We start from the raw sequence: 19,699 nt of genomic DNA, 5'->3' as shown, positions 1-19,699 counted from the left end.
GCCGTGTATTATTTCTCTTGACACGGTTGTGGCACTTCTCGTGCCGACAGTTTTAATGATGTTCACCAAACATCAAATCGGTGAACTGAAGGTCACAATGATAAACAGTGAAATTGAATTTACATGTACCAGAGATTACGCGTTCTGAATGCTAAGAATCCACATTCAGTGACGAAGAGTACTGTGTCTATGGTGACAACACCTTTCAGTACGAGTAACTCCTTGTAATTGATGTTGAGAACGTACTCACAAGAGCAGCTAGCTAATCTCAATTCTGTTGGTATTTGACTCTGATTACGAAACATTTGATGGTGGTTTATATTAACAAGCGACGTCCGGGTTATTTTATGACTTACACAACAAAGGATGTTAGCGCAGAATATGAGATGTGACTTGAGCTCCAAAGCCAATAAGGACAAATTTAGTGCTGTGTTGCATCATCCGTCATTATGTTAGTGGACGGTTACTTTTCTTAAATTAAACACTGCAACTAAAAAATGATGTTTCTAGCATATCTCCCTTTTATTTCTTGACTTTTCTTTCTTTTATTCATACTTGTTTTGTAAACGTTCTGACCCTTTACGACTATATTAAATAGGAAATACTTCGTAATGTTCTGGAAACAACAGGAAGGGTCTCCATTTTAATATTATTAACATGTTGTGCCAAAAACCCACGGAAAATTCAGTTATGAAATAATCACCGCTTGTCATCTAGTTTTGGCGGGGATGTTGTCTGGCTAACACCTGTTAACATTCATAACTGTGTCTCGTTGTGTCATCTACGTTTAAGCTGCTGTGTTAAGTGCCGTTTCGTTAAATCAGTGTTAAACTGAAATGTTCAATGGTTCAGTGTCTTGATGAGCGATACAATACAGTCTCTCTTGATGCACATTTACTCGTGAGTGTTATTCTTGTTCTCTGTATTTAATACTACGCTTTTGGGGATTGCTAAAATCATGTTATTATTCCGTGTCAAGTGTTAACCAGACTTTCTCATGTAGTTTTATTGCCAGGTTGAGATTATTTTGTGCGGTATTAATAACTTCACTGCTATTTACGTTTTGCATATCTCTCAGCAAAACGTGCCTGCATTAAGAAATTTTTGTAGAAGTACATTTGGAACCGTTTCGAATATTATCGTACTGACATTTTTTGTTCATTGAACTGTGTGACTGGTACAAAACCATGCAAACTGGGCACCCGCGTGTCATTTGGATTATGCTGCATACAGGATGAGTCTGGAGGAAATCTACATGCTTTGATGGTTGTAGTATTGGTGATTGTGAATGACGTAAACTTCAAATGAACATACGCACTTGCCTTAAGTCCATTAGACGAAAGCTGTTTGGAAATCGAGGGCATCAGCCGCATATCCTTCCTCCCCAGCATCCAAATTAAAATACCATTTCCTCCATTAGATTACTGTTTGTGGAGTTGGATTAACAACTAAGTCTACAAGTGTAGAGTGGAGATAAAGTAGGAACTATTCGCTCGTATTCTACATCCACGTGCTGACGTAAAGAACCGTAGGAATGAACTCGTATCAGCAACTCAGCAGCTAAGAGCTGCTAAATGAATTTGAGTTGACGGTGGTATTCTTGAACATCTTCTGTGAGGAAATGTACATAATAAAATAAAACGTTAGATCACAATTTTCCATTTACTATCAGTTGCATTTGACCTGTTCCTCATTATTTTAATTAGTTTTCTTGGAAGCCTTTAAGAATAGGACGTTCAATAACGTTTTTTTTTTTCAGAATCAGAATTGCTATCACCCCTCAAAGCATGTACCATTCCTTCTGACTCCTCCTCTTGTGTTACGTCAAGGAAAGGGTTTCGATTTTATTCTGTGTCACCATTTTAATACCGGGTGTTTGAAGGGGCTACCATTTGATCTGTGGCAACTCATTTAAATTTCTAAATGACCTGGTTTATTAACAGTCTGTGTTGTCACATGTATTTACATTTGTTGTATGTGTTTTAAGCAACCTTGTGTATGTGTTTAGAAGTGCCAGGTACTTGCGTTCCCCGAACAGTGTATGTTGTGGCAAGTCAAGATTAGCGAGCGAAGCCGGGATTTGATTTCTGTCTCCCGATGTGCCACTGGGAAGCAGGATAATTGTGTTCTGCTGAAGCAGCTGGTCTTTATAAAGGTGTTGTCATGTTCTTCTATGATTTGTAGTATAAAGAAGCACTTGGAGACCTAATAAACTGTATTAATGCCACAAATTACATTCAGTTTCCCATTGCCCTGTCCTTCCCCTCCTCAAGCTACCACTGACAGCTGGCTTCGTACCACGCGTGTTTTTTCTTATTCATGTTGTGCAAATCTACACGGTTCATATCTGTGTATCTCCTTTCGTTATTCGTTGTACAGCTATGAAGATGGCCGTTGATGACAAGGCTCGATAACGTACGGATATTTATTAGGGACCATTGACTGGATGGAGACAGAGAAATAGGCAATGCCGATGGTATAAAATATTTGGTGTTACTGATACGTAGATTCTTATGTATTTCTTCATTAAACCTATTGAAAAATGACTGTTGGAGAAGTCAGACATTTAAACTGTTTCGCTATTTTCTGTATCCCTTTCTCTGAATTTTTGGTTCTCTGGTTGTAGAGCATAATTGCAGATACGTGTCAAGTATTATTTCATTTCTGAGCATACAGGCATACATTATTATACAAACAAAAGATCTGCCACTGCAGCGCTTATTAGTACGACTGAGGCTGTGGAGCGCAACTTGCCTGCCATAGCGCGGCCCGACGCTTCCAACGTAGCTGGAGCTGGCAGAGAGCGCCGAGTCCGGGATGGCTCCAGACTCCAGTCCCAGGGGAGTGTCGCAGTCACCTGCGGGCAGAGCGGAGGCTACAGTTAGAGACACACATTCCCTCAGAAGTAAGCATCCTTTACGTTTGGTCAGCTGCTTGCAATGCGAATACGCATGTCATAATCCGTAACTGAAACTTAAGTTGTGGAACAGATGCAACGTTTATCCACCTGAAATAAAAGCTAATGGCGCAAGGTGGCAACAGATAGAGTATACGGTAAGACACATCACAAAAATAATATGCAAAGTTGATTTTTTTCAGCTCTTTGGTACCAATCTTTATATACAGGGTGATTTTTTCTACCGTGTACAAACTCTAGGAATAGATAAAATATGGAGTTTCAGTCTTCGATCGCTATTCTTTATTTTCAATTACCGGTTTCGGGCTAGCTGCCCATCTTCAGATCATATGTTGTAGTTACAGAGTAACTTGTCCGTACAAGTTACTCTGTAACTACAACATATGATCTGAAGATGGGCAGCTAGCCCGAAACCGGTAATTGAAAATAAAGAATAGCGATCGAAGACTGAAACTCCATATTTTACTTATTGAACGATCGCGGAATTCCCAGTGAGACAACTATGTCTAGTTTTGATAATCTAGGAATAGAGGCGACGAGAGAATACGGAACAATAAATGTCTAATGAACCTATGTCCGTAAATGCCGCCACACCTAGAGGTTACTCAGAAAGCATGTAATGCAAATTTTCATCAAAATTAAACGCATACATTTACAAATATTAGTGTTTTTACTATATGCTTACGGCCAGTAGGGACAGCGTAGTTCAATCATAACGTTTTTGTCTTATAAAACAAGCAGTCCTCCTCCACATTTAGAAACTTTTTCATTTTGAGAAAGTTGTTCCTAAATTTATGATTTTCACCATACAGTATAATGTAATAACCTGCCTCAGCATTTATCTATTAATATATGGCACAGTAAATAATTTCGTTCGAATGTGTCATTTCGGAATATTGTAGAGTCAATACTACAGTTGAAGAGACATGAATATGAGTTTTTTCAGAGCCTGCAACCGACCATGTCACGTACTTCAGAAATACTTGTACCTTTGTTTTGCTGTCCCGGATATTTTTCACTGTCGAGGAATGACCCGTGAATGATACAAAATTGTGAATCCACGGCAGAGAGGCAAATGGGACGCTATGACTGATTTAGTTGGTCAGATGGACCATGAATGGTTGAAGCGAAAGCAGGCTCCAACGCGTTGTGTGCGGGTGTCCCGTGCTTTGCGCCAGATGAAAGCTGCGCTTCTCGTCGGCCAGAAGGAAGTCGTGGAGATACGAGGACGCCCTCACTGCGCTACTGTGCACTCTGCCTCGCCAAACCGAGTGTTGTGTGCAACCCTAGAAATTTCTTCAGCTTGCTAGACGTTGGAAAAATCTACCCGAATTTCTGTCCAGCAGTAGCTTGTGAGCTTCCTGTCATTTCGCACGCCACTTATTTCGCAGATTGTAACATTGTATTTCAACGCCGCAGTTAGGATTACATAAGTAATTTTCTTAATCAGTGATACAGGTCGCTACAGCTTGGAGAAAGAAGGCAGTTCGCACGACAGGAACGCAGGCAGTGAGCCGCGTGGCGCTTAAAGTGCGCTAGTAGAAAGGGAAGACCGAACATGTCTTCAGAACGTTTCCAACTTAGCGATCTTGAATGCTGGTACTTCCAGACAGTAAAGTGCGAAATTGCTACCTTTTCTGAATTAAATATTAATCATTAACATCCATTATTCACTAAATGTTTTCTAGCAGCAGTCTAAAAGTTATTACTGCTTAATCGACACTGGGAACGTCAGGTTGCAATATCCGATCGAAGCCGCTGCCGGTGGTAACGGTCATGTGAGCATGAGGTGTACTTGCTTCTGTCAATGCGTGTGTGCTTTCTTTGCTGAAGAAGGCTTTGACCGAGAGTTATAATGCGTAACAGTCTTTTCGTTGTGCTTGTCTGCAACAAAACGGGTCATCTTTACAGTGAGTTATTAAGGCTTCTTTACCATAGCTCCACTATGCAGTAAACTAATTGTAATGAGAAACAAATAGTAGTTGATATGTTACCGACGATGTATGGATACTTCTGATGTACACAGTTTTGCTAGAGCTCTCTGTTGCACGCCAAGCAATTCAGTCGGCGTTGGGATGCACGTCGCGGCTGATCTCTGTGTGAATCATGCTCTAGGATACCAGTATTCATTGAAATTATGTGATCGGAGGATTTCCCGGCGTGTGTGTGTTTTCCAGGTCTCTCGGGTGTCCAGCCGGATGCGATCGCTGAAGTCCCATAATATTTCGGCGAGTAACCTTTCCGCCATCATCAGGTGGTTCTGATGGATTGGTCTGTCTGCTCATTGTCGGGTGGGGGAAGATGCAGAATTCCGTGGAGTGTCCCCCCCGGCCGTTGTGGAAGGATCTTGTGTCCGCTTGAGGTGTGACTTCATGATGGAGTTCGGTAATGGTTTCCATGCATTGCTGAGTTGAAAACCTGTGTCTCGGTTTATGAGATTGTCCGTTACGCGAATTTCAATTGCTTCCTATCCCAGTAGAAGCTGGTAGGGACCAGAACCTTGGTCTCTTCTTATTTCTCTTTGTGTCCAATTTCTTAGCAGTGTTCTGAGAGTGCCGATTTGTTGGGGTGGCCTAGGCGCGTGTGGCGCTGGTGTTCTTTGCAGCGGTCTGTTTGGATTGTTTGACCGATGTAGGATTTGCCGCAATCACATGGAATATTACATACGCCCACTTTCTTGAGGTCAAATCCGTCTTTCACTGTCCCCAGTAAAGCGCGTATCTAAGACGGTGGTCGGAAGACCTTGTCAATTTCGTGTTGTTTTAGCAGTCTCCCAAATTTTGGCGTCACGTTGCGTGCATACGGTAGAAAGGCAAGGCCTGGTTCCCCATCTTTAGACTATTCTTCATCTGGGTTTCTGCTGTGTTTCCGTTGTCTGAGGGCTGTCTGGATGTGTCAATTGTTGTAGCCAAACTTGTGGAACCCATTTTCTAGGTGTTTGAGTTCTTTGTACAGTTCTTGTTCGTCCGATCTCTAGTACCACCTGTGAACCAGTGCGTTGAGCATCCCGTTCAGTTGTGCAGGATGGTGGCAGCTCGAGGCATGTAAATACATGTCCGCATGTGTAGGCTTGCGGTACACGCTGTGACCCAGTGTGCCATTTGATCTCCTCTCTACAAGTACATCAAGAAATGGTAATTTCCCTTCCTTCTCGATCTCCATGGACGTCTGTATAAGATGAGGTCCATAGGGTCAGATGACAAACGTGTCGTCCACGTATCGGAAATAACACGCAGGTTTCCGTTCGGTCGCTAGTAGTGTCTCCTCCTCTTAACCCTCCATAAATAAGTTGGCTACCACTGGTGAGAGAGGGCTACCCATAGCCACATCGTCGGTCTGTTCGTAGTATTGGCCGATATATTTGGCAGCAAATGTATCTTCTGTTTGTCCTGCGTATCTACTATCACTAATGTTACACTGTAATTGATACATACGTGCTTTCTGATATGTCTATGTCTTTTCTCAGTTTTGGGTGTCGTTTCGGATAGAATTGTCTGTTGTGTATGCTATGTATATGCTTTGTCTTTTGAAAATTTTGGTGATTTTATGTGTCAGTTTGTGACTGTGTGTCATTGTGTACGATCTTGTGTCTTCTCTTACATATCCCTGATTATTTGGTGTAGTTATTATGGAACTGTGTTTTGTGATTGTGTTTGGTTGTCTTGTGTTCTTGTCTGTGGGTATTAGTTTTCTGTTTCTATTGTTTCTTTTACTTCTGTTGTTCAGTTCTGTGACAACGTTACTGCTGTATTCACTGTCATCGGCTGCCTGCATTTTTATGTCAAGCCCTTTTTATTGGTTTTCTTTGTTGAGTATTTGGAGCAGGTGTCAAGACGAACCAGATGCACGCACATACACAAAACACACACACACACACACACACACACACACACACACACACACACACACACACACATACAAAGAAAACAGAAATGAACAAACGTTAGTTGGTAACGTCAAAATGTGCTTCCGTTTCGTAAGTGAAGTCATAGTGTGACCTCCACCATGTGACCAGACGACAGGAAACCCAGATATCAGCTGAAAACTCGAATAATTGCAAGTACTCACTTATTTACATAAAAATAAGATGTGAACCGTTTTAAAATCTAGAAATATTGAATATTAAAAACAAAACGGTACCATTTTAGACGACTGAAAATGCCTTAAACTAAAAGGTGAAATGCATTTGGAACAAATAAAACATATTGCAGCAAGAAAATGACCTATGTTATTTACGAAACGAATGACAGGTTAGTAGTTTGAGACAATAGGGACACTCACCATACTCATATACACCTGTTAAGTATCGTTAGTAGGCAGTGCAGCTCTCTATTCAACATTTTGTGCAGACATGCCACCTAAGAAACGTAATCATTTTCGGTCTCCAACTCTTCAATTATTTCCTGTTCTATTAAGGTAGCGCTTTAAATCACGCTGTGCTCGTGTCTATGAGTATAAACTGCTCTTCCAAAATAATAGTTATCCCCTGAGTCCTAAACTCATCTGAAAAAAGTGTTTAATTCATTTCTCGTCATCATAAGCTAAAATCGTTTTGATAAAGAAGTCCGTAATTACTTCCTGATGTGCTCTTATCACAAACTATCATCAGCGGCTTTTCCAACCCAACTTACACAGCATGGGTGCTGAGCGCCAGGGTGTCTCAGAAGGGCTGGTCAGTATTCAAAGACATGGCAGGAACCCTCATCTGGAGCAATAGACTTAGCCTGGATGTGGTTCCGATGTAGAAGGCATTTAATACGCAATTGTTTTTGGGCTAGTGGCACCCAAGTGTGTGTCTTACTCGCCCAGCGTCTTGGGCGGATGTGGTTCCGATGTAGAAGGCATTTAATACGCAATTGTTTTTGGGCTAGTGGCACCCAAGTATGTGTCTTACTCGCCCAGCGTCTTGGGCGTTTTATTTTAGCCCATCCTACCTCGTTGCTTCCAACGTCCTTGCTCGGGATGTCTTTCTGCCATTAAACTAGCCCGTTGGTCACACAGTTGCCCATGATGTGTTTCGTGTGAAGTAGTGCGAAGGATTGAGATTTTAACTGAGAGAAACAAGGGTTAATTGTGTTCGTACACTAGCTGGCTATAATGCCACACACGTACACTAATGAAGAATATGCAGGAATGGTTACGACTTCTGCGATGGCACTGATCCTGCTGCAGTTGACGAATACCGTCGGCGATTTACCGATCGTAGATAGTTTACCAGAGTTTTCTGCCCATAGCGTGAAAAGGTTTTCTTCCATATTCCAATTTTTATGCTGAACATGTAGTTCAATAATCTGCGCCTGAACAATAACGCATTGTTGACATGGTACAGCATAGTTCTGCAACAAGTACACAGCGACTTTCTGCAAGTGTCATTATCCACCAACCAGTCTATGGCGAACATTACATGCGAAAACAGTTTTTCATGAGATACTTCGTAAAACGCATGTTGTAATGTTTATTAACTATTGTACAACTCTATAGTAGACAATGTATTGAGTGATACAGAACACTGTAAACTAAATGTGTTCTGTTTCGGTAGCCATATGCCTCAATACTGACCAGTCTTTTTGGTGCATCCTGTCTAGGTCTTCGATGTCAAGCTGCAAAATATCCACATCCACCAAATAGAAGCAGCTTTTCCTCAAACATTTGGGCTTTCCAAACATCTTCACCTCTCTGACCAGGTTATTATAAATCTTTGACGGTTTTATTTCTCATTCGGTACGTAATAGCATTTTAAATATTTTGAACATTTCACATTTATAAGACGTTCATTTGGTGTATTGGTAGGATCTTTTCCGGTCTGTAGTTCATGATTAATCTACTGTAACAGATTCAGGAAATGAGTTCAATCTTTTATTGTTCTTGCTTGTTCCCGTTGTAAGATAAGTGTCCTAAAAGTTTGCCGTTACACTTTAGTTGCATCTAGTACGTATGATCGAGCAGCAGACATAATTTTACATGCTTTAAAAATATAACTGCGCAGTACGTTATTAGTAAACCCATTCAGTAAACTTATTCCTCTTTTTTTTATTTTAACCAATGTTTCCCAAAACAGCACATCGTACTGTAACAATATATGCACATTTCTCCTGTGTCCAGATAGTACGGTTTCAGTGTTTCAAGGGTAACTTACCATTCGTGAAATATAGAAGATCTTTGATCTTTTATCTAGCAATTCAGCATGCTTCTTCTATCTCAAATTTTCCACTAGCAGTATTACTAAAATCTTGTGTAAGATGTCTATTAATGGCTTCGTCTCCTAGTTCTAAGCCTTATGTTCCTTCATTATTTTGTTCTTGTATCTCTGAAGCTCCTTCGTACTGTTACGTTCTGATTTACCATCATACTGTCATCTCCAAACTACCTTCGTCTAGTTGTGCGGCAACAGATGAACAGCAGACGTGAAATGTCTGCCACTAACCGTAGTCATTTTGTACATACCATGTCATATATTATGCTTACTTGTTCAAAGAAATATATTCCTTTTACATGTCTGTGGATAAACATAAGCTGTGTAGGTTTCACGCAAACCAATATTTAGAGGTCTACCATTACACGTATGTAGTTTTCATGGAATTACTTAATGAAAAAAAGCACGGCAAATTACAGTCGTGAACTTTTGAAAGCCAGGGAGAGCTACTTGAACGATTGAAGTGCTACTGTAGCATACTTTTCCTTGAACGTGAACTTTCTGCGTGTCTCTTCTGACACCTGTGCTCTGCTATCTCTTACAGCTACAGGCAGATTCCGAAGGCTGTTTCAGTTAACTAAAAACTTTGACGTTAGTTACTGATTAAACGGTTGATGAAACAAAACCAGTGGTAGAGGAATTTTCCGCTACAGATTGTATGTTCCTTCTACAGGCAACGTTTCCTCATGCATTGCAAGCTAACGCTGTATAGTTAAAAATTCACATTTCGCGTGAAATTTATGTGTTACGTAGTACTGCTAATATCATTTTATTATTCCGTGGATATAGGTGATTAACAGACTCCTAACATAACTCCAACTCTTTAAATACAAAATATTGTATGGAAAGAAGAATCGCATCCCATTCAAATTGGTTATGAGATTTTTGTTAGTAGTGTATTTGACACGCAGAGAAGTGCAGCACGAAAGGATCCTTTCATTTAGGTCAGTGCAATACAGCATTTTCGCCTCAGGAAGTAAGCGTCGCGCGTGGTAAGCACCGGTTAAAAGTCGCGGCTTAGCTGGGCTCGGTGTGCGCTGGCGTGAGCTCTCCCGCAGTTCGCCAACCACAGGCCTCTTCCCATCCTACCTCACTCCCCCCCCCACCACCACCCCCCACCAACCGGCCACCCACCTCACCCCACCCTGCTTTGCCTTTCACTCCTGATGCTCCACCTGATGGCCGGGTTTTCAATTTGCGATGCCATCAGATAATGGATATTGGAACATTCCTACGGGCCCTTTCTCCCTGACACCTAATAAATAATCTCCCATCAAGGGATTCCTTCACTGTCTAAAATAAAAACTGGTGTGAATGTTTAGTTTTATCGTGAAAAGCAATTACATTTCTAAAAATAAACTAATTATAGGAATAAAAAATGAGCGATGCAAATTCACCAACAGTAGTCTTTTATTGAGTTTCTCTGAGTGTGATTGACAAATTGAGTTGTCTCGGAATTTGAAAGCATTGCGCTTTTGCGTGATTAATTACCATATTTCAACGGATGAGAATTCCTTTATAATGTATTTCCAGCGTAATAAACGAAATTAATGGCAGATGCGCTAAATACCTTGCAGCAGTTCAGTCTGAACGGGAACAGTGATGAAAATATTTCCTCTAAAGTGCAGCAGCAGCTTGAAACAGTTTCTCACTCAGTTCACGGAAGTTAAAACTAATTCCAGCTGACATAAGGGTCGATAGTCGGCCACTGACTTTTTTCAATGATCTGTCCTCAATAAACTTCTGTGCAAAATTTAAGACGAAAGTTTCATTCCCATCAAGTGTCACTGCCATGTAACACAGCTCGGTGAAACTTAGATCGTAATTAGAAAGAATTTCTACAGTGTAGCACAGAAACGGACTGAAATAATCAGACATGACACTTTTTTTCAAAGACAATAACTGCAGTGGTGTCACCACTATTCTTTGTGATCGCATGGACACTGCAAATGGCAGGACATGTTTCATAATAGGGTGTGTGATCACCACGACAGAAATACATGCTCAGCAACGTGCTCGCATTCTGGCCACAACTGTGGTAAGAAGTTCTTGTGATAGGACGTTCTATTTCTCCATCAGCTTGGATAACGACGTTTGTAGATGCATGTAGACGTTCTGCTGCATGTCTTCATACGCCATCTCACAAGGCGCTCGATGGGATTTAAGGCGGGGAACGGGAAAGTCAGTCCATTTGCCTGAGTATCCGTCGTTCCAAGAGTTGCTCCAGCTACGCATTTCTATACGGTGGCGTATTGTTATCCACAAAAATTAAGTCAGGGCCGAATGCGCTCCTGAAAAGACACACATGGGAGCACAGTAAAGTTAACTGGTGAGTTTAAAGTTTTAAAAGATTTGGAGACCATTATGCGCATTCAACATTATGCCCCCCTACACCATAACAACTGGACCACCGAAACGATCGTATCCGATAATGTTCCTCCGTGTATTACGTTTTCCCACCTCTCGTCGTATGATGGTACGTCCACCATTATGCTTGTGTTGTGAGTGACATTATGTTTGGACTAAACTGTATCAATAGGTATCTTTAACATTTTGTCACTACCACGTACGCTATTTGATCAAAAGTATCCGGACACCCCACAAAAACATACGTTTTTCGTATTAGGTGCATTGTGCTGCCACGTACTGCCAGGTACTCCACATTAACGACCTCAGTAGTCATTAGACAACGTGAGAGAGCAGAACGTGGCTCTCCGAGGAACTCACGGACTATCAACGTGGTCAGGTGACTGGGTATAGCTTGTGTCATACGTCTGTAAGCGAGAATTTCACACTCCTAAATGTCCATAGGTCCACTGTTTCCGAGGTTATACTGAAGTGGAAACGTGAAGGGACATGTACAGCACAAAAGCGTTCAGGACGACCTCGTCTGTTGACTGACGGAGACCGCCAACAGTCGAAGAGGGCCGTAATGTGTAATAGGCAGACATCTATCCAGACCATCACACAGGAATTCCAAACTGCATCAGTATCCACAGTGGAAAAACGTTGTGTGGAGTGACGAGTCACGGAACCCAATGTGGCGATCCGATGGCAGGCTGTGGGTGTGGCGAATGCCCAATAAACGTCATCTGTCAGTGTGTGTAGTGCAAACAGTAACATTCTGAAACAGTGGTGCTATGGTGTGGTCGTGTTTTTTATGGAGGGGGCTTGCACTCCATGATGTTTTGCGTGGCACTATCACAGCACAGGCCTATATTGATGTTTTCTTTAAGTCCTTTCTTAGATCCCACTGTTGAAGAGCAATTCAGGGGTGGCGGTTTCATCTTTCAACACGATCGAGCATCTGTTCATAATGCACGGCCTGTGACGGAGTGGTTACAAGACAATAACATCCCTCTAATGGAATTACCTGCCCAGGGTCCTGACCTGAATCCTATCGAACACCTTTGGCATGTTTTGGAACGCCGACTTCGTACCAGGCCTCACCGACCGACATCGATACCTCTCCTCAGTGCAGCACTCCGTGAACAATGGGCTGCCAGTCCCCAAGAAACCTTCTAGCACCTGATTGAACGTATGCCTACGAGAGTGGAAGCTGTCATCAAGGCTAAGGGTGTTCCAACACCTTGGGTGACTTTCTGACACCCATCATGGGTTCAAATAAACAGCCATCTGGCTCATAATTTTTACTGGTCGTCTAGAGGAACAAGAATCAAATCCCCTCCTGATCGTCAGATTTAGGCTTCGCTCGGTTACTTATGATGAATGCTAGAACAATATCTTTGAAAATGGCAAGGGTGAATTCCAGTCCGGTGGCGGTGCATCCGAGTGTTTGCCTCTGTCAAATGATCTTGTGAAACCCTAATGTTACTGTCTTGCTTCTACGTAGTAGTTCTGAGTTTGGTGTGCTTAGAGATCATGTAAATTAACATTTGGAGCTTCAATTGTTAAGTTACATAATATTTACGCGTGAACTGTCATACGCGACATAATACAAACACCAAGGAGAAAGAAAACAAGTTTTATTCAGAGTTACTAGAGTTTCGAACACTTTTGGTTTGGTGACACATCGTAGTCACAGACACGGAAGTAGTAGCTAGTGTATCCTTGGAGTGTGTAGTACGATAAGTGCTGTTCATGTTACACATTAATGGCTTAGTGGACAGTATCTGCTACAATCTCAGGCTTTGTACAGATGCAGTTATGTAAGAGGAAACTCTGTCTTGCAAAAATTACAGTAATATCCAATCATATCACGAAAATAACTCCTTTTTGGATATTCAGTGACATTCTGAAGATATTACATTGACAAAATCTAAACTGCTGAGGTCATCGGTAACTAGACTTACACATTACTTAAACGAACTTATGCTAAGAGCAACACACACACCTATGCCCTATGGAAGACTCGAACCTCCGGCGGGATGGGCCGTTCCTAAAACGCGCGGCCACACCGCGCGGCTATGTTCAAACTTACTCGGAGGAAGTTGAGAAATGTACATTGCGATGTGGCAGATTTCTGCATATACTCTAGCATGATCTGTTTAACAATCCAATATACATATACTACTAACAAATCAAAACAAATAACTATCATTGCGTGAAAACTGCAAGCAATAACAACGGACAATGATTGCAAGTTTGGCACGTTGAATGAATCTTGCAACTGCAGAATCCCTGGGGCTTTTAGATATTTGGCGAAAGGGAAGAGGCACGGATGGAACTGCATGGGTCGTAGATGTTTCTCATGAAAGCCAGAGTCTCATGCAGGTCAACGCTGGGGACAGCATTTTGCTGACCCAGCTTAGCAAGAGTGACTGCTTTTAGATGGTTGTTGAAAGGAAAGGGGCTCTCAGGGAACTGCAAGGGTCACAAAGATGTATCTGCTAGAAGTCAGAGTCTCATGCAGGTAGACGCAGGGGAGAGCGGTCTGCCGACTAAGTGCAGTAGAAGCAACTAGCGAGAGCAGAGAGCCCGTTATACAGCTTCACTTTGTGCGGAGCAAAATAAAAATACCTTTTAGCAAAGATACACATCGCAAGGAGGCGAGAAGACTCGAGGCTGCAGGTATGGGACCAGCTGTTAGGCCTGGAGGAGGCCACTTGGTATGTTTCTTCAAAATTCAGTAACTTAATCTGGCACTGGCTCGTAGTAATTGTTTTGACAGCAGGGGAGATTTCTTACACTTGTTTATATGGACGCCTTCTCGTTGTCAGTAACCAGAAATCCGTTTTGTAGTGGAGGGTATTTTCTGCCTTCTTCCCCACACCAAGAGAGAAATATACTTCATTAATTAAGCACAGAACAATCCATAACAGTAGATAATTTGTTAGCATTTCTGTTCAATTGTCATTGATCAGAATTCGTAAAGTCTGTTGCAACTGGCAAGTGATATTCTGATGTTGGCAAAACCAGCTAAGTTTTGCAGACGATAGCAAGAACACTCTTGCTCCAGGGTCACCACAGAAGACACCCCTTTGCAGGGCTCCAGGCAATACACTTAGTTTGAGAGCTGCAGTGTGGAATGTCTCCAACTTAGACCAGAACTCAGATGCCGGAGCTCAACTTCTAATTTTCAGCCACTGCTGCAGCCATCTTCTGCTCTTACACGTAATTAAAATGGTAGGTATGTGCCGAGACGAGATGAGTGCGAAGTAATTTATCTTGCATCGGGGTTTCGTTTATCTGATCTAATTTTGACAACCAGCTATTGCACCCACCATCGTGCACTTAACTGAGAATACTGGTGTTTTTTCATGCGTTTCTGCGACCTTTCACTAACTCATTAACTTTTTCTGCAGTCATTGGTCATATTCATGACACATTTTCTTATGGTTTCTACCATGCATCTGCCCATCTGCCCCAAGATGCCATACTTTCTACAGTCTCATATTCGCTTAATAATTGATTGCATTGCTAACTCTGTGGATAAAACATTTTTGATGTTTTTTTTAGCAAGAAACAGACTGTTAGATCGACCCATAGCGTCCTTACATAGTTTGATGGCTATCATTATCAATATGTCCGTGTGAGGTGGGGACACATACTTTCATGCTACGGCAGATAATAATAGATAACGTGTTATCTGGTGCACGACCTTGTTTTCATTTCATTCACATGATCAAAAAAAAAAAAAAAAAAAGGTTCAAATGACTCGGAGCCCTTTGGACTTAACATATGACGTCATCAGTCCCTAGAACTTAGAACTACTAAACCTAACTAACCTAAGCACATCACACACAGCCACGCCCAACGCAGGATTCGAACCTGCGACCGTAGAAGTCGTGCGGTTCCGGACTAAAGCGCCTAGAACCGCTCGGCCACAACGGGCGCGTGATCTTATGGGTGGTTTTCTATTACTGTAGGTCGCGGGTGATAGAATATGTAGCATCCCAGGTACATGCTACATGCTCAACCGACGCCTCACAACATCCACTATGAAAAGAAGATAGTTGGTTGAAAGAAAGAAAACAGACGACATGGTGACAGCTTCGGACGTTCTTAGGTGCGAACGTTATGTATTGGCTAAGGACGTTCACGCCGGAAGGCGTGGTGTCAATATGGTTTTCACCGGAAGGCGTGGTGTCAATATGGTTTTCGCCTTCACTGTCCGCCGCTTCCCGGAAGCGCGCCTTTTGCCTGAGCTTCACCGTGACCTCATCAGGCGCAGCACATTAATCATCGCCGCCAATACAGCCGAGCGAGCGTTCCGTTGTTCCAGGAATATGTTTTTCATTCTCGTGTGACGGCCGGTCACACTTAAAGTGGATAGATTCTCTGTCAGAAATGCTCGCGACACATCTCCCGAATGTGGATCTCATCTACATTTACACTTCCATACATGCTGCGCAAGCCACTGCACAACGCATGGCGGACAGTGCACGGTATCAGTATTCTCGATATTATTTCCTTCCGTGCCTTAGTGTCTCTTAGCTTATTCTCGCGATTCCCTAACCGGGGTATCATGTGATGGATAGATATTGGCTACAGGAGCCTCCGAATAAAGAAACTCTGGATTTAGCAAAAGCCTCTTCTTCCTTTGAAGGGTCCCCATTTAAGTTATCTGAGGAATTTTTATTACACTTCAGCATAGGCTGTACGGACTCGCTACGATCGCAGCAGAGCATCTCTAAATTCATTCAGTGTCTCTTGCCATGCCTACCTGACAAGGACTCCAAACAGCAAAACCGTATAATATTGCAGGTCACATTAAAATTTTCAATGCAGTTTCCCTTACAGCCGCATTGGATTATCTCAGAATCCTTCCAACAAATCTGCTTTCCACTCGCCTTCGATTACATTGACATTATGCGGTCGACCCATTTCATAGCGTTTCTTAGTATAACCTCTCAATACTTGTATGATCTGACGAAGTCAAGAGGTTCACCAATAATTTTATGATCAGCAGTCAGCGGGCTCTTTTTCCTTGTTGTAAGCATTTCCTTACATTAACCAACACCTTACGATACTAAAACTTCCTGGAAGATCAAAACTGTGTGCCGGATCGAGACTCGAACTCAGGAACTTTGCCTTTCGCGGGCCAGTGCTCTACCAACTGAGCTACCCAAGCACGGCTCACGCCCCGTCCTCACAGCTTTACTTCTGCCAGTACCTCGTCTCCTACCTTCCAAACTTTACAGAAGCTCTCCTGCGAGAGAGTCACTAAGTAGAAAGTTTGTCTAAGTCTGTGTCTTTTGTTTTTTTTTTTTCAGTTTTTGTTTTTTTTTCCAATTCCTTTCAATCGCCAAACGAGACACTTGCCTATACACAACAGTATTGCCAGAAAACAATCATACAGTGCTGCTCTCACTGTCTGATAAATCGTTTATGTGTAATGAGAACATTAAATCCAGTAATACGCTTCCTTATACTACACCTGAGCCTGATGTTTCTTTGGAACATTAGGCGTCCCATATCTATTGTGAACACGACGTCATGTATTAATAAAGCAAACTGTGTTTTATGAGAACGATTTTTCTTGAAACCGTACTGGTTCTTTGAGCAAAGATAATTGTTCGTGATAAACAGGAAGTTAAGTATATATTTGCTGCTTCTGGTGCAATATAGGCCGATGCAGAATATCTGTAGTAGCTTTAACAGAGTACTGGAAAAGCAAACAGTAATACTGACAGTCGATTCACGATATGAACATGTTTACTGACGTACGTAAAGCGCACTAAGTTTGATTTTCGTTTTCATATTGCGGTATTGCATACTTAGCGATATTACGAACCGGGTGCGATTCTTAAATCGGATTAGTGACTGTCTCATCTCCCAGAATATCAGAACTTCTTGACAGGCAGTAAAAGTCTGTAGTCGTTTGGTTGGTGCATACACGATTCCAGGCATAGAAATACGAGACATCTTTTTAGCTTCTATACCTATTGCACCTTACCAGCCGGAATGCAGGTGGAAACTTTGTGTGCATAAGAAAGGGTGGAATAATAGTTGAACTTAATAACATTGAGAAGTGACAATATGCACTGCTGCTTCTGATATGCCTAATCGTACGAAACTAAAAGTAGGTGAAGGATTCAGAGTTAACAAAATAGAGAGACGGGATTTAAAAAACGAAACGTACATCGCACGTTAGCACATGTTAAACCTCTCTTAAACCAGGTGCATAAAGAAGAGAAATCACTGGTACAAAGTTACAAATTGTGTCTGTTGTATAAACGCCGCTAAATAAAATTGCTGAGAATATTACCAGCTTCAGTTGTGTGGCAATCAATTTTTGTTGTTGTTGTGGTCTTTAGTCCAAAGACAGATTTGCTGTAGCTCTCCATGCTACTCTATCCTGCGCACGCCTCTTCAAATCCGACTAACTACTTCAACCTACACACTTCTGAACCTGCTCAGTGTTTTCATCTCTTGGTCTCCCTCTACCATTTTTACCCTCCACTCTTCCTTCCAATACTAAATAATTCACGATCCCTTGATGCCTCAGAATGTGTCCTACCAACCGATCCCTTATAGTCAAGTTGTGCCACAGACTCCTCTTCTTCCCAATTCTATTCAGTACCTCCTAATTAGCTATGTGATCTACCCATCTAATCTTCAGCATTATTCTGTAGCGCCACATTTCAAAATCTTCTATTTTCTTCTTGTCTAAACTATTTATCGTCCATGGTTCCTTGGCTACACTCGATACAAATAATTTCAGAAAAAACTTCCTGACACTTAAATCTATAGTCGATGTTAACGAATTTCTCTTCTTCAGATACATTTTTCTTGCCATAGCCAGTATACACTTTATGTTCCCTCTACTTCGACCATCATCAGTTATTTTGCTTCCCAAATAGCAAAAGTCATCTACTACTCGAAGTGTCTCAATTTCCTATTCTAATTCCCTCAGAATCACCTGATTTAATTCGACCACATTCCACTATCCTCGTTTGCCTTTTGTTGATGTTCATCTTATATCCTCCTTTCAAAACACTGTCTGCTGTCTCTGCCAAAATTACAATGTCGTCGGCAGACCTCAAAGCTTTTATTTCTTCTCCACGGATTTTAATACTTACTCCAAACTTTTCTTTTGTTTACTCTACTGCTTGCTCAATATACAGACTGAATAACATGGGGGATAGGCTACAAGTATGTCTCACTCCCTTCTCAACCACTGCTTCCCTTTCATGCCCCTCGACTGTTATAACTGCCATCTGATTTCTGTATAAATAGAAAATATCCTTTCGCTCCCTGTATTATTTACCCATGCCACCTTTAGAATTTGAAAGACAGTATTCCAGTCAATATTGTCAAAAGCTTTGTCTAATCTACAAGTGCTAGAAACATAGGTTGGCCTTTCCTTAACCTATCTTCAAAGATAAGTCTAGGGGGGTCAGTATTGCCTCGCGTTTTCCAACATCTCTATGGAATCCTAACTGATCTTCCCCGAGGTCGGCTTCTACCAGCTTTTCCATTCGTCTGTAAAAAATTCGTATCAGTATTTTGCAACCATGAAATAAATTAAAGGATCAATATCGGAGGATTATTGGACTTTCCACTTCATTAATGGCTCACTGTACCTTCATTTGTGAATCTAACTTATGACGTGTCTGCAATGCCTCTTCTTTGCTTATATTAAGAGTTTGCTATCATATTCGAAGTCCACCCGTAGATAACGTAAGCTTCAGCATCTATCGAGATGTTTCACGAGTAAAATATACGAAAGGAAGTATCAATCAGAATCACTTTGTAAAATATACTACAGGAAATATCAACCACAACCACTTGCAGAGCACCACATCAACGTTACCACTCTTCGCGCTACTAGTTCTTCAGTAACACGGAAAGTGACCGACATGGACGTACCGATGAAAGAAGCCAAAACATAGCTTCAAGAAAATGATTTATGTTCAGAATTACAATATACTTGAAATACCATAGGAGAAATTGTCAGTCTAATACAGTACAATTAACGTCTATACTGAATGTGGTTATTGTGAGCAGTACAACACGTACATAGAACAATGATGGTGTTGAAACTGTATGTGGGGTACAGAGAATGAATCTCAACTCCATCGACAAAGTCGTTTAGGGATGTTTTCTGAATAGCTTGGTGTAAGGGGTCTGTGGTCTCCAGTGGCTCGTTACAGACTAAATAGGGTTGGCTGATTTCTTACCTC

At 41.7% G+C, this 19,699-nt stretch overlaps 1 protein-coding gene across 1 annotated transcript in view; it reads right to left on the bottom strand.

Annotated features, from left to right (window-relative positions):
* The window catches only part of LOC126119666 (discoidin domain-containing receptor 2-like), a 449,482-nt gene that overhangs the window by 305,904 nt on the left and 123,879 nt on the right, over positions 1 to 19,699 (bottom strand). Inside the window, exon 3 of the mRNA XM_049915072.1 lies at positions 2,755 to 2,857. Within this exon, the coding sequence (XP_049771029.1) occupies positions 2,755 to 2,857 (103 nt within the window). The remainder of the gene's footprint in view (positions 1 to 2,754; positions 2,858 to 19,699) is intronic.

The sequence above is a fragment of the Schistocerca cancellata genome, chromosome 1, assembly GCF_023864275.1.
Source record: "Schistocerca cancellata isolate TAMUIC-IGC-003103 chromosome 1, iqSchCanc2.1, whole genome shotgun sequence".
Lineage (NCBI taxonomy): Eukaryota > Metazoa > Arthropoda > Insecta > Orthoptera > Acrididae > Schistocerca > Schistocerca cancellata.
Note: the sequence above shows the minus strand (reverse complement) of the source record. Positions and strands in the feature narration are given on the sequence as shown.